The 15,682-nt window shown below is 39.4% G+C and overlaps 1 protein-coding gene across 1 annotated transcript; it reads right to left on the bottom strand.

Annotated features, from left to right (window-relative positions):
- Nucleotides 1–9,444: 9,444 nt before the first annotated feature.
- LOC142199608 (splicing factor 3B subunit 5-like) lies at nt 9,445–11,472 on the bottom strand. The gene is made up of 2 exons (XM_075273031.1): nt 11,332–11,472; nt 9,445–9,543 (listed from the first exon to the last, which is right to left on the bottom strand). Exons 1-2 carry the CDS (start codon nt 11,470–11,472, stop codon nt 9,445–9,447), a joined length of 240 nt encoding a protein of 79 aa, XP_075129132.1.
- Nucleotides 11,473–15,682: the final 4,210 nt, after the last annotated feature.

The following is a 15,682-nucleotide window of genomic DNA, read 5'->3' as shown; positions in this document are numbered from 1 at the left end:
GACAGTGAATCGCTCCAAAACTATAAGTTCTATCATCAAGTTATTGAGATTCTCCTTTTTAAAATTTTAAAGCATCAAGATATGTTGATGCAGTCCAAAGATATAGGGCTCTAAAGTGCCCCCCCCTCCTGTCTAAGCAAGCAATTTCCGAACTGTAACAGGAAAGGGAGGGGGGCACGAGCAGCCCAGCAGCGTGCACAGAGACAGAGAAACAATCTGGCTCTGTGTATAACTTGTATGTGACACCAGAAGGGGGGTGGCAGGTACTCTTCTGTCCCTATTAACCCTTCTCCTGCCAATCAGAGAGCATACTATACATTTGCACTCTGATAGTCACATACAGATATAATGTAATTTCCCCCTGAGCCTTACTAGTGGGGTATTCTTATGTAATTCCCTCTAAACATAACCAGGAAGTTTATTGGCACTATGACCCAGACGTTTACCATTGTCCAGGTCGCAGCGCCAAAAAAAAGTTGCACCAAACACTTACACAACATATACACAAAGTCATGAATAAAGTTTACATTTCACCCAATCCCTGTCCTGTCCATACCTGAGCTTTCTAGAGTAAAATACACCTCTAGCGATGTCTGTTTATAGGGGGATGGAAAATAATATTTTTATGTTAAGTCCTATTTAATTTGCATGCACAAAATGGGATGGTGCATTTCTGCGATTTTGGCTTTTCTTTAACACCTGCCCCTGTAAATATGTACATGTGTGGTATGTATGAACTCCTCATATCTTGAAGTTTTTTGGAAAGTACAGTACATTTTATATGCAGAAAGAGATTACTTGAGTCGCACTTTAGTGGCAAATTTGAATTTTTGTGTAATTTTTCTTGCAATCTCTGTTTGCCACAAGGTTTCATGAAAGTGGTTGTATATATGAACTATTAAATTGTGTTTCCGTATACGGTATGCTGTGTACTCTGAAAAAAGTTAGATTTTGGTATCACAGTCATAGTTTGGTAGGTGCAGTATAGCTTTTAATGTATTAGTGAATAACAGCAAAATCCTGCTTGTCTTCTTTAGTATTGTTTTTGGGAGTCCGAGCTCTCGTTGTAGTTGATGTTTTCGGAATTAACTTGGCATTGTGACATTTGGACTGTAGATCAGCCTGGAAGTGTGAAATGCACTGCAGCAAAAAAGAATGTTATTTCTTTGTTTAATTTTTTTTTAAATTGTGAAAAGTTTATTCAGAGGGTCATTTATTATTCAACCCCTCAAACCACCAGAATTCTGTTTGGTTCCCCTAAAGTATTAAGAAGTAGTTCAGGCACAAAGAACAATGAGCTTCACATGTTTGGATTAATTATCTCTTTTTCCAGCCTTTTCTGACTATTTAAGACCCTCCCCAAACTTGTGAACAGCACTCATACATGGTCAACATGGGAAAGACAAAGGAGCATTCCAAGGCCATCAGAGACAAGATCGTGGAGGGTCACAAGGCTGGCAAGGGGTACAAAACCCTTTCCAAGGAGTTGGGCCTACCTGTCTCCACTGTTGGGAGCATCATCCGGAAGTGGAAGGCTTATGGAACTACTGTTAGCCTTCCACGGCCTGGACAACCTTTGAAAGTTTCCTCCCGTGCCGAGGCCAGGCTTGTCCGAAGAGTCAAGGCTAACCCAAGGACAACAAGGAAGATCTCATGGCAGTGGGGACATTGGTTTCAGTCAATACCATAAGTAACGTACTCCACCGCAATGGTCTCCGTTCCAGACGAGCCCGTAAGGTACCTTTACTTTCAAAGCGTCATGTCAAGGCTCGTCTACAGTTTGCTCATGATCACTTGGAGGACTCTGAGACAGACTGGTTCAAGGTTCTCTGGTCTGATGAGACCAAGATCGAGATCTTTGGTGCCAACCACACGTGACGTTTGGAGACTGGATGGCACTGCATACGACCCCAAGAATACCATCCCTACAGTCAAGCATGGTGGTGGCAGCATCATGCTGTGGAGCTGCTTCTCAGCCAAGGGGCCTGGCCATCTGGTCCGCATCCATGGGAAGATGGATAGCACGGCCTACCTGGAGATTTTGGCCAAGAACCTCCACTCCTCCATCAAGGATCTTAAGATGGGTCGTCATTTCATCTTCCAACAAGACAACGACCCAAAGCACACAGCCAAGAAAACCAAGGCCTGGTTCAAGAGGGAAAAATCAAGGTGTTGCAGTGGCCTAGTCAGTCTCCTGACCTTAACCCAATTGAAAACTTGTGGAAGGAGCTCAAGATTAAAGTCCACATGAGACACCCAAAGAACCTAGATAACTTGGAGAAGATCTGCATGGAGGAGTGGGCCAAGATAACTCCAGAGACCTGTGCCGGCCTGATCAGGTCTTATAAAAGACGATTATTAGCTCTAATTGCAAACAAGGGTTATTCCACAAAATATTAAACCTAGGGGTTGAATAATAATTGACTCAGACTTTTATGTTTAAAATTTATTAAAATTTAACTGAGCAACATAACTTTTTGGTTTGTAAGATTTATGCATCTGTTAATAAATCCTGCTCTTGTTTGAAGTTTGAAGGCTCTAACTTATTTGCATCTTATCAAACCTGCTAAATCTGCAGGAGGTTGAATACAGTCCTATGAAAAAGTTTGGGCACCCCTATTAATCTTAATCATTTTTAGTTCTAAATATTTTGGTGTTTGCAGCAGCCATTTTAGTTTGATATATCTAATAACTGATGGACACAGTAATATTTCAGGATTGAAATGAGGTTTATTGTACTAACAGAAAATGTGCAATATGCATTAAACCAAAATTTGACTGGTGCAAAAGTATGGGCACCTCAACAGAAAAGTGACATTAATATTTAGTAGATCCTCCTTTTGCAAAGATAACAGCCTCTAGTCGCTTCCTGTAGCTTTTAATCAGTTCCTGGATCCTGGATGAAGGGATTTTGGACCATTCCTCTTTACAAAACAATTCAAGTTCAGTTAAGTTTGATGGTCGCCGAGCATGGACAGCCCGCTTCAAATCATCCCACAGATGTTCAATGATATTCAGGTCTGGGGACTGGGATGGCCATTCCAGAACATTGTACTTGTTCCTCTGCATGAATGCCTGAGTCGATTTGGAGCGGTGTTTTGGATCATTGTCTTGCTGAAATATCTATCCCCGGCGTAACTTCAACTTCGTCACTGATTCTTGAACATTATTCTCAAGAATCTGCTGATACTGAGTGGAATCCATGCGGCCCTCAACTTTAACAAGATTCCCGGTGCCGGCATTGGCCACACAGCCCCAAAGCATGATGGAACTTCCACCAAATTTTACAGTGGGTAGCAAGTGTTTTTCTTGGAATGCTGTTTTTTTTTGGACGCCATGCATAACGCCTTTTTGTATGACCAAACAACTCAGTCTTTGTTTCAACAGTCCACAGGCTTGTCCAAATGTGCTTTTACATACCTAAGGGGGCTCTGTTTGTGGCGTGGTTGCAGAAACAGCTTCTTTCTCATCAATCTCCCATACAGCTTCTCCTTGTGCAAAGTGTGCTGTATTGTTGACCGATGCACAGTGACACCATCTGCAGCAAGATGATGCTGCAGCTCTTTGGAGGTGGTCTGTGGATTGTCCTTGACTGTTCTCACCATTCTTCTTCTCTGCCTTTCTGATATTTTTCTTGGCCTGCCACTTCTGGGCTTAACAAGAACTGTCCCTGTGGTCTTCCATTTCCTTACTATGTTCCTCACAGTTGAAACTGACAGGTTAAATCTCTGAGACAACTTTTTGTATTCTGCCCATGAACAACTATGTTGAACAATCTTTGTTTTCAGATCATTTGAGAGCGGGCTGCCCATGCTCGGTGACCATCAAACTTAACTGAACTTGAATTGATTTGTAAAGAGGAATGGTCCAAAATCCCTTCATCCAGGATCCAGGAACTGATTAAAAGCTACAGGAAGCGACTAGAGGCTGTTATCTCTGCAAAAGGAGGATCTACTAAATATTAATGTCACTTTTCTTTTGAGGTGCCCATACTTTTGCACCGGTCAAATTTTGGTTTAATGCATATTGCACATTTTCTGTTAGTACAATAAACCTCATTTCAATCCTGAAATATTACTGTGTCCATCAGTTATTAGATATATCAAACTGAAATGGCTGCTGCAAACACCAAAATATTTAGAACTAAAAATGATTAAAATTAATAGGGGTGCCCAAACTTTTTCATAGGACTGTACTACTTGTAGGCACTGTATATATATATATATATATATATATATATATATATATATATATATATATATATATACATTGTCTACATCTTAAGCTATTATTTTAACTATTTTGTATATGAATGTGAGCTTGAACATGAGTTTTAGGTGCAAGCATGTGTTTTAGCGCATTTTTTCAAAAAATTATTTGTGTTAGTCACAAAGTTGCATCAAGGTGGATGTGGCTATTGATGACCCATTAAGACATTTGTAATCTTCAGGTTGTCTACTTTCCAAAAATATATAGGGTTTACGGGTTTGCTTACTTTTCATGGTGTATAATCACTACATTTTATAGGATGATACTTTTTTAACATTTCCAGCTTCAAAGCAGAATTTTGTTCCTTCCAGTTCTGGTGATTATCTGAAGACACGTGCATGCAGGTTCAGGCCATAGTGATATGAATGAACTCTGCACATGTTGAACTCTTATTTTTAGGAGGTTTGGTGCATTTAATTTTCTATTTGGTTTCCACTTATAGCAGCTATAGCAAACATTTTACTTTACATTTTAATTTAAATCAAAATTGCACAAAGGTGCCTGTTCGTATACAGTACCAAGTGGCATTGAGACAATGCTGCAGATGTCTACTTTAAGGAAATATATAGGTATGGGGGGGTTGGATGCTTTTTTAATGTTGCAATTTAGGTTTGAATTGTCCATCTCAAAACTGAAAATTGCTCTGGTTACTGGAGGTGCAAAATTTCCAGAGACCCTTGGCAGTGAAAGGGTTAATGTGTTTACAAATTACGAAGTACTGAGGAGATATGTTTAAAATAAACTTGTGTCTCGAGGGAATAATTTCCTGCTTTGAGGGAATGGTACCTCTTTCAAATAGTAAGATGTAGTAAGTAAATCCCTGATTTGCATAGTCCGGGATGGGAATGTCAACAGGGATAGCAAAGGCTCATATTTGTTTCAAATCTTCCACATTGCGCCTGCAAGACAAGCTTGTGGGACACATACAAACTGTGTCTGGTTGTACTGGAGAGCGATCTGTCATGGGGGAATCTGAGAGATTCAACTTTATAGTATCCCAGAATTTGTGTGATGGTTGTCTAACCTAGTCTAGCACCCTGCCGAGTAGCATTCCTCTGAGGAAGTCCTACTCTTGGGTGTTTGGATTTCTAAAGAAACTCAGAAATTATTTTGATTACAGATTGGAGTTGGGCATTTTGATGGGGAGGGACGAGAGAAGATACAGAATTGTGAGCATCTGTATACATTTTAACAGGGTTTCTCTTACTCCCCAAGAGGAGAATGAGACATTTAGAATACCAGAGATATCTTTTAATAATGGTATGTAGTTTAGCTCAAATAAATTATCCCAGTTTGCATTTCTATTAACTCCAAGGTACTTGGCATGAGGTGTTGACCAATCAAAAGAGGATGCTTTGTATAGCTTGTTTTTTGTGGCAAAAGTGAAGGGGCTGTTGAGATGTTGAGTACTTGTGACTTGATTTCATTTATTTTAAAGTTATATAAAAACAAATCTATCAAATAAGTTTTGGAGGTAAGGTAATACAATAGTAGGATTGGTGAGTAATGCTAATAGGTCGTCCGTAAATGCTGCTAGTTTGAGAATATGGTTGGCACAAGATATTCCTTCAACCTGAGGAGATTTTCTTTTTTTGGGGGTTTCAAAAACCCAAACAAAGTGGTGATAATGGGCGACCCTGTCTGGATCTGTTACTTATAGGGAAAGGGTGCCATGAACAATTTTTCTAGCAGCCAGCCACTGTACATAAAGAAGCTAGCAGTCACAACCTTTTGGGGTAAATTAAACCTTAAGAGTCAATTCACTCAGATTTTTTTGGCGCTAATTTTGACACTGAATCCGTGTCAGAATCCACATGGAAAAAAATCCTCCATTGACTTCAATGGGTTCCTTTTTCAGCTATCGGAAAAAGGAACCCATTGAAAGTCAATGGGAGGCTTTTTTCCACATGGATACTGACGCGGATTCAGCGTCAAAATCAGCACCAAAAGCACTGTGACCCTAACAATGTCTCCCTCATAAAGTTCCAGGAGACCCTGTCAAAGACCATCTCGGCATCAGTACCGAGTAGGAAAGTGAGGGGTCTTTTTTCCTTTACTGATTGTATAAAATTCAGAACCTTGTAGATATTGTCTTTTCCCTCTCTTTGGGATACGAAGTCAACCTATATTTATTTATTTATTTATTTATTTATTTATTTCTTATTCTTATATTAAATTCTTAACAGAATAAGTCTTATTGCTAAGTTGGCAGTGGAGGGTCTCAGGCAATTTTTTTGCACATGGGCCTACTGCAATCTATATTTGCCCCTGAGTTTTGCCAATCCATCCTGATTATTAAAAAAAACAAAAAAAAACAAAACATAATAAAGATAATAATAGTAGATTTTATATTAATTTGGAATCCAAAATTCATAGTTAAAACAGAATACTATATTTGGAAAGGGCATACTAGAGCAAATAAAAATAGGTTTCTAACATGAGAATAAATGAAAATCTGTTCATATTTCTTGTGGTTTGGAGACAAACCTCTATCTTGAGACCAGAATTATAATATTTAATGCCTTGGCAAGAGCAACACTGTAAGTATAGCACTGTAGAATTTGTTGCAAATAATTTGGACAACAAACTGGAGCAGATGGTATCTAACATCAATAATTTACATGATTGGAGTGAGCTGTAATGGAGGAAAATTTAGAAGGATAAATGGAGTCTGAATTTCATTTGGAAAACAAAAAAAAAGTTGATGCTGTATGTAATACATATCATATATTTGCTTAATGAATCATGTTGTTTCCAATACATTAAGTGCAATTTGTCGGCAGCAATTTAGAGTTAGCAAACATTTTCAATGATTGAATTATTCAGTTAAAAAGAAAAAGTACGCTTACGTATGCTTTGTTTTCAGTAGTTACAGTAAACAGACACAGGTGTAAGTACTAGAGATGAGTGAGTAGGGAAATATTCGAGATTCGATATTCGTTTCGAGTAGAGCCTCAATATTTGATTACTCAATCGAATATCGAATCCCATTATAGTCTATGGGAAAAAAATGCTTGTTTCAGGGGAAACCACTATTCGACTAAAGGAGAGTCACCAAGTCCACGAGTAGCAGGAGGAGAGTGTTTAGGAGGAGTGCTGTGCAGTTAAAGCGCACGGACCCCCATAGACTATAATGGGTCCGTGCGCATTAACTGTACAGCGCTTGCAGTTGCACTGATATTCTACTCGGGGGGGTCCTCCTGTGGACCCCTTCCGGATGGGAGGCAAGTGCTAATGTGAACTTACTCGTCCTGCAGAACCAGCATTGATTGGCCGAATGCTATACACTGTATAGCATTTGACCAATCAACGCTGGTTCTGCAGCAGGCTCTTCTTTGCTAGTCGGGAGAGCTGGCAGCTTGCAGTTATGTGGGAGCTGACTTTTTCTCATAGGAATGCATTGACCAGTGTTGATTGGCCGAATGCTATACAGTGTACAGCATTCGGCCAATCAATGCTGGTTCTGCTGGAGGCTTGTCTGTGAGGAGGCGGAGTCTAAGATCAGACCACAGCAGTCTCCATTGTGGTCCGATCTTAGACTCTGCCTCGTCACAGACGAGTCTCTGGCACAACCAGCATTGATTGGCTGAATGCTGTACACTTTATAGCATTCGGCCAATCAACGCTGGTCAATGCATTCCTATGAGAAAAAGTCAGCTCCTGCATAACCGAAAGCTGTCAGCTCTCCTGACTAGCAAAGATGAGCCTGCTGAGGAACCAGCGTTGATTTTCTGAATGCTATACAGTGTATAGCATTTGGCCAATCAATGCTGGTTCTGAATCGAATCTTTACTGCGAATAGGAGTAGTATTCGAATGAGTACGAGTATTTCGAATACTGTAGTATTCTATCGAATACCTACTTGATCGAATAATACTCGCTCATCTCTAATAAGTACCACCATAGCGGCTGCTACAGGGCCTGCGACCTTAGGGGGCCTGGTGGACCCCTGCTTTTTTTTTTTAAATAGGCCGTTATCTGGAGTAACCCCAGCAGGTAACAGACCCTATTTATATAATGATCCCTGTTCCTACTAATGTCCTGTTCCCCTTCTGTCCTCCAGGGAACCCTGTGCGTCCTATATCATGGTGCAAGGATTCACAGGGTCCCCTAGAGGGCAGAAGGTGAAGTGGAGACAGCTGTTATCAGGAGCAAGGATTGGTAAGTAATGCCGCAGGCCTTCTGCAATAGTATTTCTTGAGTAAACCCCCCAAAATACTGCTATTATTATACTCTGTGGTCTTTTCAGACCCCAGTGTGACTCCATGCTGTCTTTGGACCTCTCTAGTGGAGTATAATGACGCCAGTGTAACCCACATTTGTGACGTCATTGTAATGGGCCCAATACATTAGGCAGTCATCCTGGAGTCCAGGACTGGTGAGTTCCACTTTTTTTATGTTTGTCAACTTTCTGGGCCTATAATCATTATACTCTGGGGTCTGAAGAGACCCCAGAATATAATAATAATTTGTGGGTAGTGTACTTCAAAAATCACAGGTTCTGCAGTATTTGCAATGAACACCGTAGTGGCCACAATGGACTATAGTACTGTGTGAAAAGGCTGTTATGAAACAGTGTATTGTGTGGAGGGTTCACTATGGAACATTATACTGTAAGGAGGAGCTGCTTTGTGACATCATACAGTCTGGAGGCCACTTTTGAACATTATAATGTGTGTTAATGGGGTGTCATACCATGTGGAGGCCAGGAAAGGGGGCACTATGCTGGTGCGGGGCTCAAGTGAAAAATTTTCTATGGGGCCAGTCTTTGCTAGTTATGCCCCTGTCTCATCATACGCCAATCAACTGCCCGCGTGCTGAAGAACTTAGAAAAGGAGACACAGATAAATATTCATTCACAGTCAGTTTGCTTAAGATACACAAATGTTATATCATTAGAACAAGATTTATTCATTTAGTGAGCGCACGTTTGCTGACAGATAGTCTTTAACAAATATCAGTGATAAGAATCATGACATGTTGTGATCACTTTTTTCTTTCTTTATGAATTCTTTATTTGCGTATCAAACATGGACAATATATTAACAAGGTACATCTAAAAGGTCATTGAATACATAAATGTCGAATGAAAGACATAAGAAAAAACACACATTCTATACTAGATTCCCAAAAACGAGTTTCACAATGTTATACATCATAAAGTATACGATGACTTTATTTACTAGAAGAGTTTAGTGTTCCCTGTCTACCTTTTAATAGAAGCTTGGGTAAAATTAAGAAGAAAAACTGCGCACCACTTAATCCTCTGTACATCTATAAAATGACATAACGTTACTAATAAGTTTAATGCTTTACAATGTGTAATCATATCACAAGTATAGAGGATGTATACATAAAAATGTAATTATCGAATGTTGCTTTTATAGCATTCAATCACATCACAGAAGTAAATACTCTACACTTATAATAAGTAGAAGTTTGGTTTTAGCCCAAAATTAAAAAAAAAATGATGACTTGTAAAAGGCAATGCTTGTGTAATAAATAAAGGCATTATGTGAAGAGGCTCTTGAATCAGATGCATAAGATTACCATAATCATGGGCCACAGGGGAATAGCCATCATGACATTCCTTGTGATTTAAGCCACATTATTTATTGTCCATTCTGCAATTTTCTTAGTACTGCAATGCACAATCATTAATGATAATGGCTTCATATGTATTAGCTGAAATGTTTATGCGCTATAAATGTGAGCAGAAGTGTTTCTATTCTTGACAAAGATCCTGACTCATGCATCATTACAGTATTTCACTCAATACTGCAAGATACAGTATATATGACCCTTCATTATAGGGTTTCCCCATTACGTATGCGGCCACAGAGTACCAGGTCAATCTTATAATAATGTACTAGTAAATAGCTAATACTGGTACAGAATTTCAAATTTTACTAATTTACCATATTCAATTTCAGACTTCAAAAATGTGTAAATCTCTTGCATTCGAGGACTTATGAGGACATGAAGGATTTATAGTTCTGAGCAGGGCTATGAGAAAAACATGCAGGTTATTGCAGATACATTTGCTAATAGGGGATATCATAGGAAGAAAATTGTTATGGATGGGCAAAAGATAAAAGAGGTGAAGGGGACTCAAATGGGGTTGAAATGAAAAATAACTGTGCTGCACTCAAAAAGAAGGTGGTGTGTGGACTTCAGGACATTCTGCGACAGGACCTTATATTTGGGTCCCTGTTTAAAAATACCCTAGTGTTTGTCTTTCTAAATGGGAAATCCTTGGGGAAAAATGTGACCAGGGTGATATCTGTCCTCAGCAAAAAAAACAGATACACTTTTTAGTCTGCTAGAAGGAGTGGTACTTTTGCATGGCTTAAAGAGAACATTCACCACCTCCACCAACTCCAACTATTTACTTGCTTTAACAGAACGCCACTGTACAGATTTCAGACACAGTTGTAACTTTTTCTCTAACCCCCAACATCCCTGAGCAATCATTTCTGTTAGCCTCAGAACCCTAAATGCTAATTAGGCTCTCTGTCGTCAAGTGGACAGTGCTAGGATGTCTACCCCAGTGTAAGACTGCCACCTGACAGTAGAGAGACTAAGTAACATATCATGTGCTGAAACTAATAGAAATGATTGCTTGGGAATGTTGGGGGCTATAGAGAAATCTCTAACTGTTCTATAATTAGTGTAGCGTGTCCATTAAATGATTCAAAGAGTTGGCATTTCTGAGTCTTTCAAAGCTTAAAGAGGACCTTTTACCACTTCCACTGATTCCAGTACAATTGGAATTTTCTCTAGTCTCCACCATTCCTGAGCAACAAGTACAGTTATTTTTGGTGCCTGATGTGCTATGTAAGCTCTGTAATGTCAGGCGGGCCGTGTCAGGCAGGGAAGCGATTCAGAGCTCCAGTCAGAGGAAGGAAGTGTCAGAGCTCAGAATCACACCCCTTGTCTGCTCCTGCCTGACACCGCCCTCCAGACAGTTCAGAGCCTAAACAGTATATCATATACCAAAAATAACAGCATTGATTGCTCAGGATCGGTGATTGCTTGTGCTGGAATCAGTGGAGCACTTACTAAATGTCCCATGTAAGAGCAGTAAGAGTCTCGGTGCTGATTCACCAGCCATTCCCACTTGGTGGTATCTGCGTGACCAGTGCCGATACATTTGGACTGGAGATGCTCCAGCTGGCTATGGATTGTGTACCGATCTGTCATAGTGTTCTGTACCAAAAGGCTATCAGAATGACCCCACCCCCACCCCCAGAATGATCGGTGATTGCTTGTGCTGGAATCAGTGGAGCACTTATTAAATGATTTAAAGAACTGAACTTGTTGGAGGTGGAGAAAGGTTGTCCTTAAATTACAGTTACATATTAAAAGGAGAACATTTATATCATCCAACAAGGGTTATAAAATTACCCGTGAAGGATTTCTTTACCTGTGATACTTAAAATGTAATATATGTGTTGAAATCCCCCTGTGGAAAATACTATAATGGATCGACATCACAACTGATTAAGAAGAGATTAAAAGGACATAAATCAGCTCTTAGACTGGTCTAAGGAACTAAAAGAAAAAGCAAAAGGACTGATACAGACTGAAATATCAGGATAAAGGGGTGGGAATATACAGTAGGTGAGGCAGAGAAAATATGGAGAGATATTCTTTGAATGCGGTCACCAGGTTAGTGAGTTACGATGGCAGATTGTGGAGGAGGTACAGGTGGCAGAGAATGAGGGATTACATTTGTAACTATTTTTATGTGGTGAAGTATATTGGATTGTAAAATTGGATACTTTCTATGTCAAAGGATTGAATTCAACCTTCACATATTCTTATAATCCTGTTTTTTTTTTTTTTCTAAAATGTGTTTGCATGGTTTTGATATTCTGGATTGGTAAAAAAAAAAAAAAAAAAAAAGGTAGACCCCCCCACCGAAGCATAACATAGGATCTGTATACCTCATGAATTTAGCCCAGCTAAAGTTACAGACCACAGGTCCGCACTATTGAATAATAAAAAACGAAATAAGTATCAGCTTCAGGTAATGAGACAGTTGCTTTTAATACTGCCCATAATGATACCTTGAATACATTTAGAAATTTTCCTTGTGTAGCAGTTTTTTCTTATGCATGTCACATAGGTAAAATTATTCAGCCTTGTAAATGCAGTAGGAGACCACATGAAATCTGTATTTCACTTCCGACACAATCTACTGTGGTCAGATACAGGTCAAGTTTTATCCTTCAAGTGCTCAGCAAGAGGTGAATGAGCGTTCTTACAGAGTGTCATTGATTTTTTAATGGACATTTATTGGTAACAAACACGAGAGGTGAGCTTAAAATGGAAGAAACAAAGAAATGTAAGCACATATATTAGATAATCTGTTCTCTGAATCATCTAAATGTTTTCATATTTCAAAATATTATGGCATGAGACATTTAGTCCTACTTAACAATGCAGACTAAAGTGTGTAGTATCAGTGTACTGTACAAGCAAAAAGGTGGAGAAAGCAAATGACTATATCTAAGTATCTAGGGTAGCCGAGAAGTTGTAAATCAGCCTAGTTATCTGTAGGCACTTGGGTGTACACTTACAGTACTGCTTACACAGCAATGGGTTGGATAAATAGTATCTGCTTGTACAGTATCTGGTGACCCACTCAGTACCTGTCATTGGCCACTTGACTTGAAATGTAACTGCATTTTCAAACTACTTTTGTTTTTTGTGGCAGTATTTGTGACATTATTACATTTTTTATTATATATATATATATATATATATATATATATATATATACTAGCTGGTACCCGCGACTTCGTCTGCGGTGATTGTAGAAGTGGGTATATACAGGCGCGGGTAAGGTTTTCGTACTGTGTATAAGGGATGGGATATGAAAGGTAACTTTGTATCTTGTTTTTGCTATAATTGCGGGAATACGTGAGACTTTTGTGTTGAATGTAATTTGTATTTGAGCTGCTATACGGTGTTGTGAGAAACTGTACATAGTGTCTTTGGGACAGAGGTATTTCAAGTGAATATACTTTGATACACAACATTGTATGATTTGTTATTTTCTGCCAGTAGTGTGTTGACCTTTTTTTGTTTGTAAAAGTTGCCATATTCTGAGAGCAGTCACTTTTTTATTTGTCTGTGTCGGCGGATGTCTTTTTTTGCGGGGCCGGGTGTAGTTTTTAGTTGTTGCATTTTCGGGAAATGCTATTGGTTTGATCACTTTTGATTGATGTTTGTATGATAATGAAAATAATGAAAAAACAGCGGTTTTGGACTTTTCAGTATGTTTGCCGCTACGGTGTTAAGCGTCCAGGCAAAATATTTGTATAGCTTTGTAGAGCGGGCGATTTCGGACACAGGGATACCTAACATGTATGTGTTTCACAGTATTTAACTACTTTTATATGTGTTCTAGGGAAAAGGGGGTGATTTGAATTTGTAATACTTTTTATTTTTTATTTTATTTTTTTTTTCCTTTTTTTTTTTTTTTTTTTTTTTGCATTTATTAGACCGCCTAGGGGTATTGACATGGGTGGGCGGTGTCGCGGATTGTCAGAGCGGTGGGGGTCGGCAAACATGGCTGCTCCGGAGCGTTAAAGAGAGCCTCCTGGAGTATCGGTAAGGTGAGGGGCAAAGTGGTAAAGTATATGTATATGTGATTGTGTGGGGTTAGGGGCTAGGCTGTAGAGGGCAATATGAATTTTGGGGCTTGCTATGGTCCAAAGTGAGTGAGATTGCAGAGATGGTGGTGTGAGTTTGGGTTTTGTGGGGGTCCTGGCACAAACGTATGTGTGCTATTGTGATGAAAAGTAGCCTATTGCGCAATCGGGTGTATTAACTATGTTTGTGGAAACTTTCAGCCAAATCGGTCGAGCGGGTTTCTGTATGTGTTTCCCTATTTCAATGTTATTTCTTATTAATATAACAGCTGCCTTAATACATGTCCCTATGACAATCTTCCTATAGACACACTTTATAAATGATTGGCAAGTATTAAGCTTTTGAAGAAGGGCATGTAATTCTGTACTTTATTTGTGTTATGCTTTAAGGCATGAATATGTGGAGATTTATTGTACAGAAGAGGGGCATAAAAAGAGAGTAAAAAGCAAATTGTCTTCTCTGATCCTTTAGTTTTGACTCACACATGGATAAAGTGTTCTCAGAAGGAAGCTCAAAAACGTGGACTGTGCTACTTGTACACAAAGTATTAATATAATAAAACATTCTAACAGGTAAACACTGCGGTCTCGCCTGTCTCACAGTCTGATAAATATGCTGTACAGAATAAGATATTTGCTTAGTTACCTAAATTTAGTCCTAATGGTCCGTCCTCAGAAATGCACAGGAGTATTAACACATTTTTATGTTATAGTCTGTATACATTATTAATTGGTATAGAATTATCTCTTTACTAAAGCAAGTAAGTGTTACAATGTAACTGTATTGGCAAAATAGCAAAATGCAGCTTTAACTAGACCAAAAAACGGGAGTAGTAAGAAAATAATAATAGCTGCAAAACTTTAAGTATCTTGTCAAGTATGTTTATGATTAATAAAACCCAATATCGGTCTAGGCTGAGGGTAAGTTCACACAGGATTTTTGGTCAGAATTTTGAGGCCGTATCTGCCTCAAAATCCTGACCAAAAAGACAGCTTCCATTGAAATCAATGGAAGCAGGTCAGTTCTTTTTTCTGGGAGCCATTTGTTCCGGCTCCTGGAAAAATAAGTGACATGCTCATTCTTTCAGGCCGATTCGCCTCGTGACATCTGCTTGAAGACACTCACTCCTGACTAGGCCCATTCATTTTGGACTAACTCAGAGCGGAGAGTGCGACTGGATGCCAGTGCAGTGCACCGGTGTCCAGTCGCAGCTAACACTTATATAACAAGTAACTGCCTGTCTAGAGGACAATAATTTTCTCGGTACATTTACTCACCCACTTGGTAGGCTGAAACTTTCTTTGACATGGTAGCCAACTTTTATACAGAACAAGAGTTTATGCATATGGCTATATGTTTTTGATATCAAAGCCATCATTTGCTTTGACATAGGCAGCACCATGGAAATAGCATAGTGTCATGTGGAATGATTCTTTAAGAGCGTAAGGCTGGGTTCACACCAGTGTTTAAACTCCGTTCGGGTTTTACGTCCCCCAAACCCGTTTAACCACTTCCGGACCGCCCATAGACTATATACATCCGGGAAGTGGTTGCCTAGTTCTGTCCAGTCAGAACACAGCAGCTGCACGGAGATGTGCAGCTGCTTTCAATAGGAGCCGGCTGTAACTTCAGCTGGAGCTCCCAGAGAGAAGACAGGGCAGATTTATTACCTCCCCTGCCTTCTCGATCGCTGTGTATACAGCGCTCAATGAGCGCTGTATACACAGCTATGGACGCAGCCATAATTCAG

This window comes from Leptodactylus fuscus, chromosome 1 (genome assembly GCF_031893055.1).
Source record: "Leptodactylus fuscus isolate aLepFus1 chromosome 1, aLepFus1.hap2, whole genome shotgun sequence".
Lineage (NCBI taxonomy): Eukaryota > Metazoa > Chordata > Amphibia > Anura > Leptodactylidae > Leptodactylus > Leptodactylus fuscus.
The sequence above is the reverse complement of the archived record's forward strand: the minus strand, read 5'-3'. Positions and strand labels throughout refer to the sequence as shown.

What these genes read in the sequence shown, in the direction of transcription:
- LOC142199608 (XM_075273031.1), bottom strand. Translation starts at nt 11,472, where the DNA reads ATGACAGATCGGTACACAATCCATAGCCAGCTGGAGCATCTCCAGTCC. An exon ending in GCTCTTACATGGGACATTTA is followed by an intron (nt 9,544 to 11,331) that starts GTAAGTGCTCCA and finishes GTCATTTTATAG; the next exon opens with ATGTACAGAGGATTAAGTGG.